Below are 18,109 nucleotides of genomic sequence, written 5' to 3'. Positions count from 1 at the left end.
CTTTATGGTTGGAGACTTGATTTGTATAATTTTTATTCTTTCACTTTTGTTAAACATTGTTTAATGTCCAAGAATATAGTGCATTTTGGTGAATGTTCCATGTAAATGTAAAAATCAATCAGATTTGGTCAATTTGGGTGTATGGCGTTGTTCAGGACTTTTATTTTATTTATTTTTTATTTTTTAAAATATATTTTATTGATTTTTTTACAGAGAGGAAGGGAGAGGGATAGAGAGGTAGAAACATCGCAGCCGCCTCCTGCACAGCTCCTACTGGGGATGTGCCCACAACCAAGGTACATGCCCTTGACCAGAATCGAACCTGGGACATTTCAGTCCGCAGGCCGATGCTCTAGCCACTGAGCCAAACTGGTTAGGGCTGTTCAGGACTTTTATATTCTTAGTTGTTTTCTCCCTACTTGTCAGTTACTTAGAGCAGCAGTTTTCAACCTTTTTCTCTCATGGCACACATAAACTAATTACTAAAATTCTGTGGCACGCAAAAAAAATATATCGTATTTTTTGCCGATGTAACAACTAGAAAGGGTATACTTTTGATTCCTTTACACCAAATGACTATTGTTGTCTTGGCTGTTGCCACTCTTTCACTTGACAATCGAAAGGAAAAGAGGTGAGTGCTCCTGACTAAAATAGTCAGGTATTGCATTCTTTAAAAATTCTTGCGTAACACAGGTTGAAAATCGCTGACTTGGAGCATTGAGAGTGCCAACCATAATTGTGGATTTGGTCATTACTGCTTCAACTAGATAAACTTCGAATTCATATATTTTGAAGTGCTGTTGTTGGTTCAACCACCGATAGAATTACTATTTCTTTTTTTTTGAGAATGGAACCCTTTATTATTAAGTCATGTCCCTATGGATCTGTGACAACAGTCTTTGTACAGCAGATACGCCAGCTTTCCTTGGTCCGTGTTTGCATGCAGTGCCGTGAAGGTAACACAGCAGACCTGAGGCTGCTGTCCTTCGAAAGGCCCGTGGGCAAGGTTGGCTCTGGGCTGAAATTTGGGAATTTGGATTTCCTTTTATCTTGCGTCTCAGTATTTTTTCTCTCTGTAGCTTCCACTCAGTGGTCTTAGTCCTAGTTCATTGGATTATGTAGAAAAAAACTATTTCCATGTATGTGGTGTGGAGTCATTTGTTTTGAGTTAATATTTTGTATGGTATAAGTGAAGGCTTAAGTTCTTTTTTTTTTTTTTTTTGCATATCCAATTGTTGCAGCACCATATGTTGAGCAGACTGTACCAATTCATTTACTGTAAGCACAAGACTAATTTTTGAACCCTGAACTCTGTTCCATTGATCTATATTTCTATCCTCAGGCCAGGCCCACAGTGTCTTGATAACAGTGGTAGCTTTAGAGTAAGTTTTGAAATCTAAAGTGTCAGTACTCTGACATAGTTGCTTTTTTCTAAGTATTGCTTTAGATTTTCGAGCTGCTTTGCATATCCATATCAATGTTGTAAACTGCTTGTCAGTTTCTACAGAAAAAACACTGCTGAAACTGAGGGTGGTCTGTTACACAACAATAGGTAAACAAACAATAGCACTTACTGTATCCCACACAGTGCGTTCTTTCTCTCGCTAATTTGGACCCATTTGAGGTACTTTGTCTTTTTAATCTATGACATTTTATTTGATTAAGTTTTGCTCATCTGTTCAGTCACCAATTCTCTCACCCAGCCTTTCTTCCATGTTTCTCAGCTCTGAGTCATTTGCAAATTTAATGACCATAGGTATGTGTGACTTTAGCAAGCACTACAGAAACATCGTTGAGCCTGGCCGGGCATGGTTCAGTGGTTGAGCGCTGACCTATGAACTAAGGGGTCACAGTTCGATTCCCAGTTAGGGCACATGCCCAGGTTGTGGGCTCCATCCCTAGTCGGGGGAGGGGGTGTGTGGGTGGGTGGGGATGGTGCAGGAGGCAACGAATCAATGATTCTTTTTCACCATTGATGTTTCTCTCTCTCTCTCCCTCTCCTTTCCTCTTTGAAATCAACAAAACGATATTTTAAAAAAAGAGTTTAAAAAGAAACATTGTTGAAGAGATCAGGAGGGGCCTCACCCTGCTGTGTGCCATAAGATCCAGTCTCCAGGTGACGCCCTGGGCTTGACCCCCTGAAAAAATACTTTAGACATTGTGGAAAACTACTGCACCAGGGAGATAAGTTCTTTTCTGTTGGGGCAAAGCTGAGGAACTTTTTTTTTTTTGTCTTTGCAATGCAGAAAATTCTTATTCCTTTTGATGAAGAATTCAGGGACCGATCCCTTCAGCCCTGCCTCATAAAAGATGACTTAGGGTGGGACCTCCGAGTGAGGAACACATCGTCCTGGGAATGTGCAGGACAGCGGAGACCCAGAATGCACTTCCTCGTGAGAGCCGGAGGGAAAAGCTCAGGATCACAGCAGAAGAAAGGCCGCCCTCCGCAGAGCGAGGACACAGCTGGAGGAGACTCAAGGCGGTCTTTTTGTAGTTGAAATTGCATTAAGGGAAAGAGAGATCCGAGAGAGAAAAATTGACCCACTAATAAGTGAGAGGAGAAAATTAATGTTGATTCTCCACTGCCTGGGACTCTGGGTGCACTTGGCAAATCAGTTCCTGGCAAGAAAAACAAAAGCAACGTGGACAATTAGAAATAATGAAGACCTTGCAGAACTGGCGACGGACAGAAATGAGGCGATGCTCGGGGAAAGAGAGGCATAGATTCTCTGAGAGCACGAAAAGCAGGGAGGGAGTCCCAAAGATCATTGGCTCTGGGAATAAGGCTTATCAACTCACGGGGTTGCCTCCTATAAGTGTAAAGCGAAGAGGAGTAATGGGATAGGAGAGAGGAGACCCGGGTTTCTCACCGGGAATTGTGATCACAGGCAGGACACGTCACCATGAGTGCATCCTCGCCTGTGGTAAACAGTACAGTGGTGATCTGACCCACATCCCCCCCCTCCTTTTGCTCACAACACTCGCTGATCCCTCATCTGGGGAATTGCCCCTTTTCCATCCGAATGCTGTCGGTGGCCCTGCCGATCAGAGTGCTCAGGTTCCCCGAGTGGAGGGAGAAACTCACAACCCGGCCAGGCCAACCTGCAACAGAGCATGTGTTTTAGACTGAGGGGGACAAAGATGCTCAGAGCGGAGGCATCCCGGCAGGGCCACGCCGGAGAAATGTCACAAGTCATTGTGTGGCTTCCTGCATTTTCCAAGGCTTGGCCTAGTGAGCGATGCCGGACTCCTTCCAAGAAATAGCTTTCCCCTCTAAAACTTAAGTTAAAACAATGTCCATGTGGTTGTTTTCCCCACAGAAGGGTATCCGGTACCAGGAAAGAGGATTTCCCAGTGACGTAAAGAGAAAGCTCTGGCAGAAGCAGCGCCCATTTTATTTTATTATTTTTTAAAAAAATATATTTTATTGATTTTTTACAGAGAGGAAAGGAGAGGGATAGAGAGTTAGAAACATTGATGAGAGAGAAACATCGATCAGCTGCCTCCTGCACACCTCCTACTGGGGATGTGCCCGCAACCAAGGCACATGCCCTTGACCGGAATTGAACCTGGGACCTTTCAGTCCACAGGCCGACGCTCTATCCACAGAGCCAAACCGGCCAGGGTGCCCATTTTATTTTTGATTGCTGAGCTGGGCAGCAGTGCGTGGGTGCCTGTCAAGTTCTCTAGGACTGGCGGGGGACCTGAATGACATACCTTAGGCTCTGAACCTTAGCTTCCTTGCTATCAGTCCCAGTTCTCTGGCTGTCTGCCAGGGGTATTTTTCTCCTCACCCAGGGATATTTTTCCATTGATTTTTAGAGAGAGTGGGAGAGAGAGGGAAAGACAGAGAGAAACATCAATGTGAGAGAAACACATCGATGGGTTGCCTCCTGCACCATCCCTGACCTTGGCCCGGGCCTGGGTGGAGCCTGCAACCGAGGTACGTGGCTTTGAGCAGAATCGAACCCAGGACCCTTCGGTTCCCAGGCCGACATTCCATCCACTGAGCCAAATCAGCTAGGGCTGCCAGGGGTATTCTTAGAGTAAATAAAATGCTATGAAGTGCTTTGATTACTTGGGGAAACCAATTAAAAATTTATCCAGGTTGGTGTGGAAATCTGGGCTTGCCCCTTCAGCTAGCCGCGGGGACCGCAACATATCTGATGGTGACTCAGAGGAGAATGGTGCTTCTCTGCGTTTCTTATTCTGTCACGCTCTTCTCTATTGATTTGCCAATTTGGGCTAAAAAGGAAGGAAAACACACAAAGACAAAAACCCTCTGCAACTAATTAATTATTTTGCCAGTTTGATAGGGAAGTGGAAAAAAAAAACCCTTTAAAACCAAAGAACAATAATTTTTAGAGGAACTTAACATTTCCATGAAGTAAATACATTGGACCTGGAATGAGGCAGTAAGCTTGCTAGGATGCTAAAAACACTTCAAATTTACATATTTTAATAGGGCATGGTAAAAGCAAATACTCCAACACAAATAATTATAATATTTTAATGGTGTTTCCTCAGGGCGTAACGTTTTAAAAATAAACATATATAAGACACACTCAGTGTTACTAAGTGGCAAAGATTCTGCCACGCCCAGCTGTATTTCTTGAACTGCACGAAGGAAGAAAAGTGGAAATATGGTTTGCTTAACGTCTTTGATTTATAGAATTGCTAGGGGTACAGGCCTGATGCTCTGAGTCCTGTTGAGGGAAGACAGTCACAGCTCCAATTCTACCCGTTAGTATTTTCATCACTTACCCAGTTGCCTATGGACTCATTAGCCCAGTCCAGACACATAGTAGGGCGTTTGATAGGTACTTTTAAATGGGAATTCTTTGCCGGCTCATTAGCAGCAGCATCCTGCAGATTTCATGGATCATGGAATACCAGGGATAAAAGGGGAGCAGACAATTCAATGATACAGACTGGAAAGCAACGGCACTCTAAAATACCGAGGCCAAGCTCTTTCCCGGTTTTTGCGGCGCGAGGAACCATGAGCAGCAAAGAATCCCGCGACACCCTTTACGAGGCGGTGCGGGAGGTCCTGCACGGGAACCAGCGCAAGCGCCGCAAGTTTTTGGAGACGGTGGAGCTGCAGATCATCCTGAAGAACTATGACCCTCAGAAGGACAAACGCTTCTTGGGCACCATCAGGCTTAAGTCCACGCCCCGCCCCAAGTTCTCCGTGTGTGTGCTGGGGGACCAGCAGCACTGTGATGAGGTCAAGGCCGTGGACATCCCGCACGTGGACATCCCGCACATGGACATCGAGGTGCTGAAGACACTCAACAAGAATAAGAAACTGGTCAAGAAGCTGGCCAAGAAGTACGATGCCTTTTTGGCTTCAGAGTCTCTGCTCAAGCAGATCCCACGAATCCTGGGCCCAGGCCTGAATAAGCCTGGCAAGTTCCCTTCCTTGTTGACCCACAATGAGAACATGGTGGCCAAAGTCGATGAGGTGAAATCCACAATTAAGTTCCAGATGAAGAAGGTGCTGTGTCTGGCAGTGGCTGTTGGCCACGTGAAGATGACAGATGATGAGCTTGTGTACAACATCCACGTAGCTGTCAATTTCCTGGTGTCATTGCTCAAAAAGAACTGGCAGAATGTTCGGGCTTTGTACATCAAGAGCACCATGGGCAAGCCCCAGTGCCTGTACTAAGGCCCAGCTAATAAACCATACTGCCACTGTGAAAAATAAAAATAAAATAAAATACTGAGGCCAAGCATGTCAAACTCAAAGGCTAACACGGGCCAAATAAGCGAGGCATGTGGCCCCGTGGGCCGCAAGTTTGACATGCTTGACTTAGGCTCTTCATGGACGTCCAGCCTCATTTCTTCTGCAAACTGCCCAGGAGCCACAGCAGTGAGAAACCCACCTCGATACCCACCAGCAGTGGCTGCTAAGTTGTCTCCAAGAAGCTACTCGGAACGAGCAGCTCTTCTCCCGTTGCTCTCAGAGCCACCTGCCCACGGATGCTGGCGCTTCTCACCTTGTGCCCTCGGTCAAACTATGGGCCCTTGGATCATGGGATTCTATTGCCAGAAGCGACTTGAGGTAGCTGTGTTTAATCGTCTTTATTGCTCTGGAGGTCCAAAGAGGTTTACAAATCACCGCAGCCGATGAATCCTGTAAAAGTCACCATTTTGCAGGCAGGACTTGGACAATGGTGGCTGTAGAAGTGTTTTTATTTACTTATTTTATTTATTTTTAATTCTTTATTGTTTAAAGTATTACATAAGTCTCCTTTCCCCCCATTGACCTCTCCCCGGCTGCCCCCATCCCCCAGCACATGCCCTCACCCCCCGACTGTCTGTGTCCATTGGTTAAGATCCTATGCATGCATGCAAGTCCTTTGGTTGATCTCTAACCCCCTCACCCCCTGCCTTCCCTCATAGGTTGGACAGTCTGTTCAATGCTTCTTTGACTCTGGTTCTATTTTTGTTCATCAGTTTATGTTGTTCACTGTATTCCACAAATGAGTGAGATCATGTGATACTTAGCTTTCTCTGACTGGCTTATTTCACTTAGCATAATGCTCTCCAGTTCCATCCATGAAGTTGCAAATAGTAAGAATTCCCTCTTTTTTTTTTTTTTTTTTTTTTTTTACAGCAGCATAGTATTCCATTGTGTAGATGTACCACAGTTTTCTAACCCACTCATCTGATGATGGGCACTTAGGCTGCTTCCAAATCTTAGCTATTGTAAATTGTGCTGCTATGAACATAGGGGTGCATATATCCTTACTGATTGGTGGTGTAGAATGTTTTTGAAGTAGCTCCAAAATCTTGGACAAATAAAGCAAGCCCAGCTGGTTCCCAGCCTCTGGATTCCTCCTTCACTCCCCAGCGAGGTCAGTTTGGTCCCCATGTGCAGGCCCAGGTGAACCCCACAGTCCAAATCTAACCCTGCTCTCAGACGGGAGCGATCTTGGGCCTTGCTATTGAATAAATACACGCGGTCTGTCCTGGACCCCCCTGGATTCTTGCTTAAACTTTGTGTGTTGCCTTCATTTCGAGGAGCAAGACCTTTGTCTAGTTCCTGACATTTTTCTCCTGCGTTTGTTTCTTTCTCTGAAATGCTTGTTCTTGGGATAGCAAAGACCTGGATTGGCGTCTCAACTTTGCTCCTTGCTATGTGTGACTCAAGCAAAAAGATAGTCCCTCGGAGTCTCAATTTCTCCCTTTGCAAAGTGAGGATAATACTATACTTCATAGCAATATTGCCATTGCTGATGTTTAGGGTTGGTTGATGTAGTAGAGTCTGGGATTGTCATTGAGGGGTGTGTGACACACGGTAGAAATAATTGTTTATTATTCCCTTGGCCCTTCTTGCCATTCTCCTCTCTGGAACATTCTTCTGGCTCCAATCTGGCAGTGGGGTCCTGCTCTTACTGAACAAAATTTCAGTTACCCCAACCCTAACCCTAACCCTAACTGTAACCCTAACCGTAACAGCCAGCTTCTTCGGGCTCCCCAGGATGGCCAGCCCTGAGATCCAGTCACTGACTTCCACTCACCTTCCCATCTCCCCTGCTTTTTGTCTTGGATCCTTTCCTATGACTGCCTACCTGACCTTGGCCCGATACTGCCATTTTCTTTAGCTACCTCTCTGATGCTAGCTCCTTCCCAGAGGACAGACTAGAGTCTGGCCCCGGGGCCTCCCACCTGCCCAGCTCTCCGTGTGGCTTTGACTTGTCAAGATTCTCCAGGGAAAATACCAGAGAATCTCCCTAACCTGAGTTTGCTCTCGTCGTAGGCACTATTATATATTCCTACCCTTCCCTCTGTCTAGCCTTCCTCCTTTCCATCCTCCCAAGTCTCAAAAAGGGGAAACATATCTGCAACCCCCGACTCAGGACTGCTACTCAACTAAATAAAAAAAAATGCTGTGAAAATTGGGTGTGGTGAGAACAGAAAGAAGTCGAGCCCATTAAAAGTCATTGAGGGTTGCTGTCTGAGTTCCTGGTAGTGTGAGCATAAAAATTCATAAGGCAGAGGCAGGGAGAAGAAAAAAAGGCAGGGTTGAGGTGGGGTGGAGGAGAAGGAGAAAGGGATTAAGAGAAAAAAATGAGAGAAGGAAAGAGCATTGCTCACATTTTTTCAAGTTGTTCCTTTATCCTTAAATGCGTGAAAAGTGACTGAACCTCCCTTTCCTCCCTCTACAAATGCAACTCCTTTATTTATGTACGGAGTGTACACGGCAGCATTTTCCATTTGTTCATCTGTTCCATATGCAGTGCATGTTCTGGTTGTTTTCATATGTGTATATTTTATCTCCCCAACTAGATGCTGAGGGCAGCTCTTTGTGTCAAGTGAAGTGTTCAACAAATGCTGGGCAAATAGATGTCTGAGTTCCCAGCTCTCATTCTGCGCCCCCAGCATTATTCTCGCTGACACCTCACTCCACTAGCTACTCCCTTATCCGCCTAACTGTCCATATTTTTCTCGACTCTCTCCTCTTGCTTCTTCATTGCTTTAAGTTCTCAAGTCCTGACGTTTTGTCTTTTTGTTGTTGTTAATCCTCACCCAAGGATATTGTTCCATTGATTTTTAGAAAAAGTGGAAGGGAGGGGGAGACACAGAGTGAGAGAAACATCGATGTGAGAGAAACACATCAATTGGTTGCTCCTGCCCATGCCCTGAAGGGGGCCAGGGATTGAGCCTGCAACCAAGGTACGTGTCCTTTGACCGGAATCAAACCCAGGATCCTTCAGTTTGTGGGCCGACGCTAGCCATTGAGCCAAACTGGCTAGGGTAAGTCCTGCAGTTTTTTATTTTTATTTTTTTAAAAAAATATTTTTATTAATTTCAGAGAGGAAAGGAAAGGGAGTGATAGAAACTTCAATGATGAGAGAGAATCATTGACTGGCTGCCTCCCGCATGCCCCCCACTGGGGATCGAGTTTGCAACCCAGGCATGTGCCCTTGACCGGAATCGAACCCGCGACCCTTCAGTCCACAGGCCGACGCTCTATCCACTGAGCCAAACCAGCTAGGGCAAGTCCTGCAGTTTTTTAGAGAGTGTTTTGTGTCCATTAACTTTTTTCTTTTATTTCTGTTTCTACCATTTTAGTTCTCACTCTCATCACTTCATATCTGGATCATTGAAAATGTCTCTTTACACATCTCTGCTACTCTTTCTACCCATTGCCCATTTAATCCTTCTGAAAAGAAGTTTATTGCTCTACTTAGAAACAGTCCCTTGTTGCTTATACATAAATCCAGTCTCTGTCTGTGATCTGGTAGTCAGGAACCGGGCTCTCCCTAATGTCCGGGGCATGTGCCCCCCACTTTCCCCAATGTGCAGCCTATCTTAGTGATGTGTGAGCTCACTTTCTGCAAAGCACATGGTGCTATTCTCCATCAGCCTTGGCTTATGCCACCTCCCCTGCCAGGGTATTCAGTGGCTTTCCTTTCACTCACCCACATCCAGGACTCAGCCAATGTCCTTCCTGACACACGAAGCCTTGTCAACCATTCTGGGCCTCAGGATCCTCTGATCTCTATGGCATGTACTATCCCCTTTGGGATTTAATCATATGTGCTCAGATGCTCTTATTTCCTGTGTTTCCTGTCATTTGGACATAACTGTGTACCTGTAATGAGCATGAGCCAAGCCATGTCATGCTCCAGCCTCTCAATACCAGTTAGCACATTCTCCCTCCGGCCAGGCGATATGCTAGGTGTTGGGGACAGCAATGAGTGAGTATACCTCCATCCAGTCACCTAGTAGTCTACACTCTTGCATCTACTGGTCTAGATTTTGGCCGCGGTAAGACCTAAGGTCAAGTTCTACTCTACCACTTACCAGCAAGTTATGTAGCAACTCTCAGACTCAGTTTCTTCATGCACTAAACAGGGATATTTGGATAATGGGATTGTTCTAAACATTGCATAGCTCACATGTGTAATGTTCCTATCATGGTGCTTGACATGTAACTTGGAAATGAGATGATGGGCTTTCATAGGCTTTTGCCTTGGTTGAACCTCGTAGAAGGTAAAGCCTGCCAGGGAGCAGTCCATGGAATTGTAGATTTCCCATGTAGGCTATAGATCAACCCCCTGCACGAGCTTCTGACCTTTTTATTACTTTTTTGCGCACCCGCTCATGTGGCCAGCACTGAGCACATCGAAGGCTTCCCATGACTACTGGTCAGGTTGAATAGATGGGGCCTTGTTGAGGGGGCAGATTGAAGGAGAGGATTGTGATGGGCTGTACGGACATCACCCAGAGGGGGTACCTTCAGGGGGTGGGCGGATGCCTCTGCTCTGTGGAGCCGGAGCTGATTTGCCATCTGCTCTGCATCTCCCTTCTGTTTCTTCCTCGCTGCCTTGGTCCCATGCTGCCCGCCACTGTGCTCCAGCCCCATCCCAGAGGCCCCAGTCAGCCGAGAGCCATTCTCAGGACGCTGGGTGTCCCTGATGGGGGAAGTGGCCAGATGGAAGGTGGAGGATGTGTGTGTGTGTGGAAGGGGGATACGGAGTGTGAGAGGAAGCAAGTGGGAGGTAGGAAGGAAGTGAGGCAGAGAGGGGAAGAAAGGCAGGAGAGAGAAAGAGGAAACTGAAAGAGAAGTGGAGTCAGAAAGGAGGGGCTGGGTGAGAGAAGAATGGCGAGGTGGAAAATGTGTGTGTGTGTGTGTGTGTGTGTGTGTGTGTGTGTGAGAGAGAGAGAGAGAGAGAGAGAGAGAGAGAGAGAGAGAGGGAATTTTAATTGTACAAGAAAAACCCTGTATCCTGCAATTGGAACCATGGGCCAAAGAACAAGAGACTGTAACCAGGGCACAGCAGAAGTGGAACAGCAGACGGGGGGTGAGTTCCACACTGCGGGGAGCAGTGGACGACGTATCTGAGATGCGCTTACCCCCGAATCAGAGACGTCCTCCTTCCAGGAGTGCTGGGCTTCATAGCTTTTGGATCCACATTGGGCGCTCACCCTTCCCTCTGGGACAGGAGACGGAGAGACTGTCATTTTGGAATGGGCGTGGAAGGATGTACTGATGGAGGCTTGTCCGAGGGGGTGTTTTATGACAAAGGGCCCAGTCTCTCATAACCATTGCCCCAAATTTTCCTATAGAGCCTGGCCCTCACGTTCTCCATGTAGATCTGGTCTTCAGAGGAGTCCCTAAGAGATGGAACCTTTGCACCTGCCACTCCTCCCTCTGGAGTCTCCTACCCTCCAGGGATGGGGTGGCTGGGGGGACAGTTGAGGCAACACCTCACTTCCCTGCTCGGGAAGCTCCCAGGTGCCAGGGAACCAATGTATGTTTCTGGAAGCTGGCCTGGAGCCTGGCGCCAGTGGGGTCGATGTCATGAGAATGGATTCTCCCGCTCAGAGCTCTGAAACTGCCGTTTCTCAAAACAGCCGTGTTCCCAGGCAGCTCCCTATCGATCCAAGGCGGGTTGTGAGGGAGAGAGACCTATGATTACACTTCAAGGAGCCACAGGTAGAACTCATATGCTCTTCTTCTGGGGTCGCAGGAGGAGACTGGGGTGCACATTTGCGCCCCTGGGAAAGCTGGAGGTGAAGACACTGAAGAGCTAACAGCACCCACTGGAGTCCCAAGGATGAGATGGTGGCAAGAGCACGCTGGGGCGTAGGCTTCCAGATTTGGGGCTAGACCAGGGGTGGGCAAACTTTTTGACTCGAGGGCCACAATGGGTTCTTAAACTGGACCGGAGGGCCGGAACAAAAGCATGGATGGAGTGTTTGTGTGAACTAATATAAATTCAAAGTAAACATCATTACATAAAAGGGTACGGTCTTTTTTTTTTTATTTCAATAGTTTTATTCATTTCAAACATTTTAACAAGAAGAATGTAAACACTAATTATTATAATTTGAAACTTCAAAAAATGGAGGAATCATAGCACAATAACATACCTTATATTGAAGATGGCAAAGGCAAAATAAAATTGCCTAACAAAGGAAAGGTACAAAAGCCTTTCAAATTAAACTTAAATATAATAAAATAATTTAAAACTAAAACAAATAGAAAAGAACAAAATGTGTAAACAGTAAATTAAACATTTTCTTTCGTGCAACTTCCAAATTATGCCCGGGACGTAGATGTAGATGGCAATGTAGACTGGGTTGAAAGGTTTTTGGTCTTTAAAACATCAGCTTCAGTGGGAACAGTGTTGTTGGTCTCCTTTTTAGCTAATGCTCTGATACTGTGCTCTCCAGGGGCGTGTCTCCCTACATCACCACGATAACGTGTCTCCGCATTCCCAGGGTGATGTCGGGGGACGCGTCCGCGGGCATTCCAAGGAGCCTCTGGAAGATTGAGAGGTTGTTCCTTCTACTGAATGGGGGATATAAATCCGCCCACTCAGAAGAAGGAGCTGCGGCCGTGTTTCCCGACGTTGCCATGTTAACACTGCTGCTGGTGAAGGAGCGGAGGGGAGAGCAAGAGAACCCTCGGCTCTTTCGGCTCCGCGGGCCGGATAGAACAGCTGAACGGCTGGATCCGGCCCGCGGGCCGTAGTTTGTCCACGGCTGGGCTAGAAGCACATTCAGCCACCACGGCCTCTGGTGACCTGACCAGCCCTGTTCTCTTGGACCTTCCTCAGCTTCCTGAGCTCACGGGGAGGCTCCCTCCTGCCCCTTGCTGTCAGCTCTGAAGACATTTGAATAATGAATTCTGTTTAAGACGGAAAACCTCGAAGTTCCATCTGTAACAAGACTTGAAATAATTACAGCTGATGATTGCCTGGGACACTCAGCCAGAAAAAACAGAACAGCTTCTGGCCGCCAGCAATTACAAGCAGCCCCGGCTTCGGCACAGACAGAACTTTCAGATGAATACATGAATACATTGCTGAGATCAGAAGGCAAGAGAGGCTGTTGGGGCAGGGTGCGGGGGGATGAGTGGGCAAAAACTGAGAGAGAAGAAGGGAGGGAGCGAGGGAGGGAGAGAGGGAGGGAGGGAGGGAGAGAAAGAGAGACCCCTGATTCTTTGCCCATCCTAATTTATAACTATGAAATAGCCAAAAAAGTTGACATAGAGTGGTACCCTGTGGGTACTGTCCCAGGGCCTGCTCCGGTTTACACTCTTAGGGGAGAAGTGACGAAGTAGCTTGCTTGTCATCCATGTGGTGTGGAGTTATAGCACGTGGTGCTTTCTTCCTGCACGGGGTCGGGGAGACAGTATAAGCTTTGGAATCGGAGAAAATTGGGCTCAAATGCCAGTTTTGTTACAACTGGTACCTTAGGGACTGAACTACTGGGAGCCTCCGTTTTCTCACCTGTAAGTAACGTCTTCAGAGTTTTCTCTTGGGAATGAGATAGGACCCTGCTTTAAAGCATCGGACACCGCTGTCTGGGGCAGAGGAAGCATTCGGTACGGATTCGATGATTGTCATCCACAGGGTCTCCTTCCATCTGTGCACTGGCTGACCCATCTGACCTCACTCCTGGCTTGAGAAGAATCAGGGTATTCAAGACTCTCTAAGAAAAAAAATGTAGCTAGTCATTTGGTCAGAGACTTTAAAAATGAAATTTCGGAGCTGCAATGGCGAGGATAGGGCGAGGGCAGTCTGACCTTCTAGTTCCTTGACTTCTCATTTTGAACAAGTTTATTTTGATTTCCCCAACGGATTCGCATGTCTGCCTTTGACGGCTAATTCCAACCAGGATTGGAAGGGGAAGCCTAACACCCTTGGGACTTTAAAAACTAGTAGATGAGCCATCAAAGTCCCGGTCATCAGACGCTGGAATCAAGATTTTCCACCTAATTTGCAGACTAAGATTTTGGTGCATCCCGGCTCCTTGCCAGCCTCTCTAGCTGAACCCTCCCACTCCCATCTGTGAGATCAGGCAGGCCTAAGGGCCGCTTCCTGTCCTCCCACTGCAGCCATGAGAGTGGGGGCTCACAGACCAGCCCCTGTGCGAACCGCTGATGCTCTCCAGGGAATCATCCTGGCAAACTCAGCAGAGCCCCTTCTCCTCTTCAAAGCGGGTAACTGCCGTGCGTCCCCTCTGTCCGTCATCTCTGCTCATGTCCTCCTCTCTCATCGACAAGAACCTCATGGGGGCTCGGCTTCCCTTCTAAAATTCTTCCCGTTAAACTCCAACAAGAGGCACCTTCAGGGCGCCCTGGCTTCTGTGCCATCTTCCTGGTGTCACCTGAGCAGCCAGGGATGGGAAAGTCAGAGCATCTCTTGAATCTGATCAGTTGTTTTGACTTTGCTCACAGAGCTCCCCTGGGCTTTAAGGTTAAGCGCGTCTCAGCCATTCAGGAGCTACACCGCTTCCGGCCCGTGTTTGTTTGCCTTTGGTCTATCTCATCGCTCCTTGGTGCTTGCCCCTTGTAGGCTGAGGGTAGGGGGACAATAAAATAGCAGGCGCCATAATTTAAAATGAAGTATCAGTGCATGGAGGCATCATAGACCAGTGAGAGAAGCAGTGGACATGGGATCTGGGTTAGAATTTGGGATGCCTGACCTTGAGTGAATCTCAGAGCAAATCTCAGGCTCTCATCGGTTAAGCTGGGTTGCCATGATGCTTGGACTTTACAAGTCAAAGTGTGTGGAAAGGATAGCCCGGAGAAGGCACTCAATAAATAGCACACCTGCCTCGGATAAAATTCTCCAGATTTTCCTTCTCCCTTGCGGACTTCACCTTTATCTCTACTTCTGGGAATTTAGGAGAAAGTGCTACGTGGGAGGTGGGGGGTGGGCAGCAGACTTCCATAGACCTACGAGGGTCATAGTCTTTCTAACACTCTCCTGGAGTTACTCAACATCGAGAACCCTCCCTCAGTTTCGCTGGGAGTAATGTGGGGTCTCCTGATCAGGTTTCTGGGAGCCCCGCCTCCTCCCTGAAGCTTCCACAGAGCTCCCTCCCAAGGCTCTGTGAAGTGCTGTGCAGAGTAAAGGGACTGTCCTGGCTGCTAAAACCCCTGTTTTTGTCATTAGCTACTGGGGATCTGGCCAATTTAAGCCTTTTTTTTAAAAAAAAAAATCAAGTTTGGGTATACATACACAATTGGATAGTAATTATAATATTTACAATGCTGAACAATTTGCTTAATCTCTCTGAGCCTCTGTTTTTTGTTTTGAAGAACTATTACTGTTGAAAAAGATCACCTTGACTTTATTGGAATATATGCTTTAACCATATACTGCCTTGTATTCTATCTGTCTATCTATCTATCTATCTATCTATCTATCTGTCTTTATGCACTTGAGGTTCTTTGAGGGCTGAAACTGTGTCAAAGATATTACACATTTATTGATTATTAAATAATCACCATTGAGATGGTTCTGGAGCTAAAATAAAGTCTAATGATCCATGATTTCTACACTCTATGAACTCAGGTGAGAGAGGGAGAAAGAGAAGAAGAGATAGAGACTGAGACTTCTAAATTTAAAAATTGGCTTTTATTTTTTTCTTGTTCTTATGACAGTATCTTCCATATGGTATGTGAATTTCTCAGTAAATACTTATCAATTGAGTGATCAATAAGCTTAATTCCCTCATGGTAGCAAGAAATGTGTGAATCTGAAGTGGAATTAGCAACGGGTAGTGGATTTTTGGTTAAACTTGGTGGTGTGAACTTGACTCCTCCCCCCAAAGTCCACTAAAATGGCAGTAAAGAATTTGAAAACATAACAATAAATAGAAAGAGATTAAGAAAAGAGAACAGTATAGGAGAGATGACCATAGATATTAGGAACTGGAAAGGCAAGCTAAAACTTAAGCTTCTGTGTGTGTGTGTGTGTGTGTGTGTGTGTGTGCACGCGCGCGCGCGTGTGCACGCACGCATCACTCAACAAACAAAAAGCAAACTTAAAAGTCTTGAGCCTTAGCTTTGAATGCACTAGCTACCTACCCCTGTGGATACCAAGAGAAGGTTGGATTGCTGCAAAGGTCCCAGATTCTCTCCCCCAGCCTGTGCGGCTCTGTGACCGCTCTGCCCGGACCCCAGCAGAAACCTGGAGGTTTGCACCGAGGAGGAAGTGGTGACATGGTTCCAAAATAAAGCAGGACCATGTGAAAGTCTGCATGCTAAACAGTAAGACTTGTAGCTTCCTTCTCTTATCCTCTTCCCCGAACCAGGCAACCAATCCTCACAGCAGAAATGGGATAACTCCTCTCTGGGTAAACCGACTGGCATTGAAGAAAATCTTTTCAGATATCGAGCATAGCCCGTTAGAGTCCCGCCCACATGAGCTGCATGCCCGTCATTGGTTCGTGAGGGATTTTGCTCCACGTTGTCTTCATCCTGGGACTCAGTGAACAGCTGTTCTCAGGCATGTGGCCATCATCCTGGCAGAAGGAAACTGAGTTGTGCGTTCTGCATTGATTTCTACAGTTCCCCGTTTCCAACACACGTTTCATTGGCCAGAGCAAGTCACATGGCCATGTCTAACGTTAAGGTTGGGAAGCGGGTGAAACTTTACTGTGTGCCTGGAAGGAGAAGAACTGGACTTTTTTGTGAAGTACTTAGATAGCAGCCTTCCCATCTGGTCCCCAAACATTCCCTGTGTTCTTCCCACAAGCAAAGAATACTCATCTCTCCTTGCGGTAGATCGCTCTGCTGTCTCATCCAGTAATGCCATCACACTGAACCTCTGGACCAGTGGTACCTGCCACCAGTCTCCTCAAAGGATGATGCTCAGGAGCCTCTGTTTTAGGTCCTAACAATCTGATGAGTCAGGAATTAAATACACACACACACACACACACACACACACACACACACTCACACTCCAAAAGCCAAATAACAAAATCAATCGGTTATTCACCTCCCCTTCACCCTCCCAACATATACTTACGGAATGGGACAGAACAACTGTAGTAGATGCTCTTACTCAGGAAGGGGAGAAGGGGAGCCTGCAGTGGGATGGTGAACCCACTGGGCAGTCATGTTTAGGGTCCCTGGTCTAAGAGAGGAAAATGTTCCTTGATTGTGCCTTGATTCCTTTTCCTGCTCTTGTTCCCTTGCCCACTATTTTCTGTGGGTCCTTACAGTGCCTTAGCCTCCTCCTCCTTTGCCTCATTTGAGGTGTATGTTGGGGGCATATTCCTTCCTTTGGAACCAAGCAGGCTTTCATTTATGTCCTGTCCCTAGATAATGGGAGCTCAGGGGTCATTTTAAGTATTGAAGCATCACAGTCCATGCTGATGGTACTTTTGATAATATGAAGCTCTCAAAAAATGTAGTTGGCTTATTATTTATTTCACTAGAGGCCCAGTGCATGAATTCATGCATGGGTGGGGTCTGGCCGGCTCGCCCCGATGGAGGCCAGTCAGGGCTGGGCTGGCAGGGTGGGGGAGGAGCCATGGGCAGTTGACAGGCCAGCCCCGCCCCCAATCAGGGTGGGGGGGCTGATCGGGGGCAGGGCCGGCTGTGGGGAGGGGCTGCGGGTGGTCATTTGGTCGTTCTGCTGTTAGGTTGCTTGGCTTTTATATATATAGATTAGAGTCAGCTCCATGTACAAATAACCACACATGGGCCTTTAATAGATAACTTCTTAAATTCGCTGTATTTATTTGCGTGGGGTGAGTATATATGAGCAAGTGAGTCTGTGTGTGGGTCTCTCACAAGAATGCCTGGATATATAGCAGCCCGCTGTCTCATCCCGACTGAGTCCCTTCTGGTTTTCACAGCCAGATGTTGTGGGGACTCCTCTTCCTGGTACTGGAGTCTGGGCTGAGACTGTCAGGTGTGGGGCTGGGACTCCTTGCTCCTCAGGGGGGCCTCCAATGCTGAGGTATCCCACATTCTTTTTAACTGCCACCTATGTGTGTGGGACAAGCCAGTTTAGAATCTCTGTCCTTCCCACCAGTCTCCACGTGGCTTCCTCTTCATACCCTTAGTTCTAGGAGTTCTGCTCAGCAGGGCTTCAGGCGGTTCTCAAGGGTGGTGGTTCCATAATTAAGTTGTAATTTCAACATGGTCATAAGGAGGTGAGCACAGCATTTACCTACTCCCCCATGTTGACCAGAATTCCCCCTTTTGTCTTTTAAAATAATGTGTGCATATTATTTTGTTAAAATGAAACCTCAGATTTAAGTGTCTTAGTGTAGCAGTACATTCTAAGACGAAAAAACCATGACCTTGATTTCTGACACAGACTCATTGTGTGTGACCTTT

General features: G+C 46.8%; 1 protein-coding gene across 1 annotated transcript; it reads left to right on the top strand.

Moving 5' to 3' along the window:
• Positions 1-4,985: 4,985 nt before the first annotated feature.
• Positions 4,986-5,668, top strand: LOC308238308 (large ribosomal subunit protein uL1-like; the record flags this gene model as incomplete). The annotated part of the gene is made up of 1 exon (XM_080650031.1): positions 4,986-5,668. The coding sequence occupies exon 1, from the start codon at positions 5,000-5,002 to the stop codon at positions 5,666-5,668; it is 669 nt and encodes a 222-aa protein (XP_080506157.1). The 5' UTR covers positions 4,986-4,999.
• Between the last annotated feature and the right edge of the window lie 12,441 nt (positions 5,669-18,109).

Source organism: Plecotus auritus (genome assembly GCF_963455305.1).
Source record: "Plecotus auritus genome assembly, chromosome: 13".
NCBI classification, from domain to species: Eukaryota; Metazoa; Chordata; class Mammalia; order Chiroptera; family Vespertilionidae; genus Plecotus; species Plecotus auritus.
This window is presented reverse-complemented; position numbering and strand designations above follow the sequence as displayed.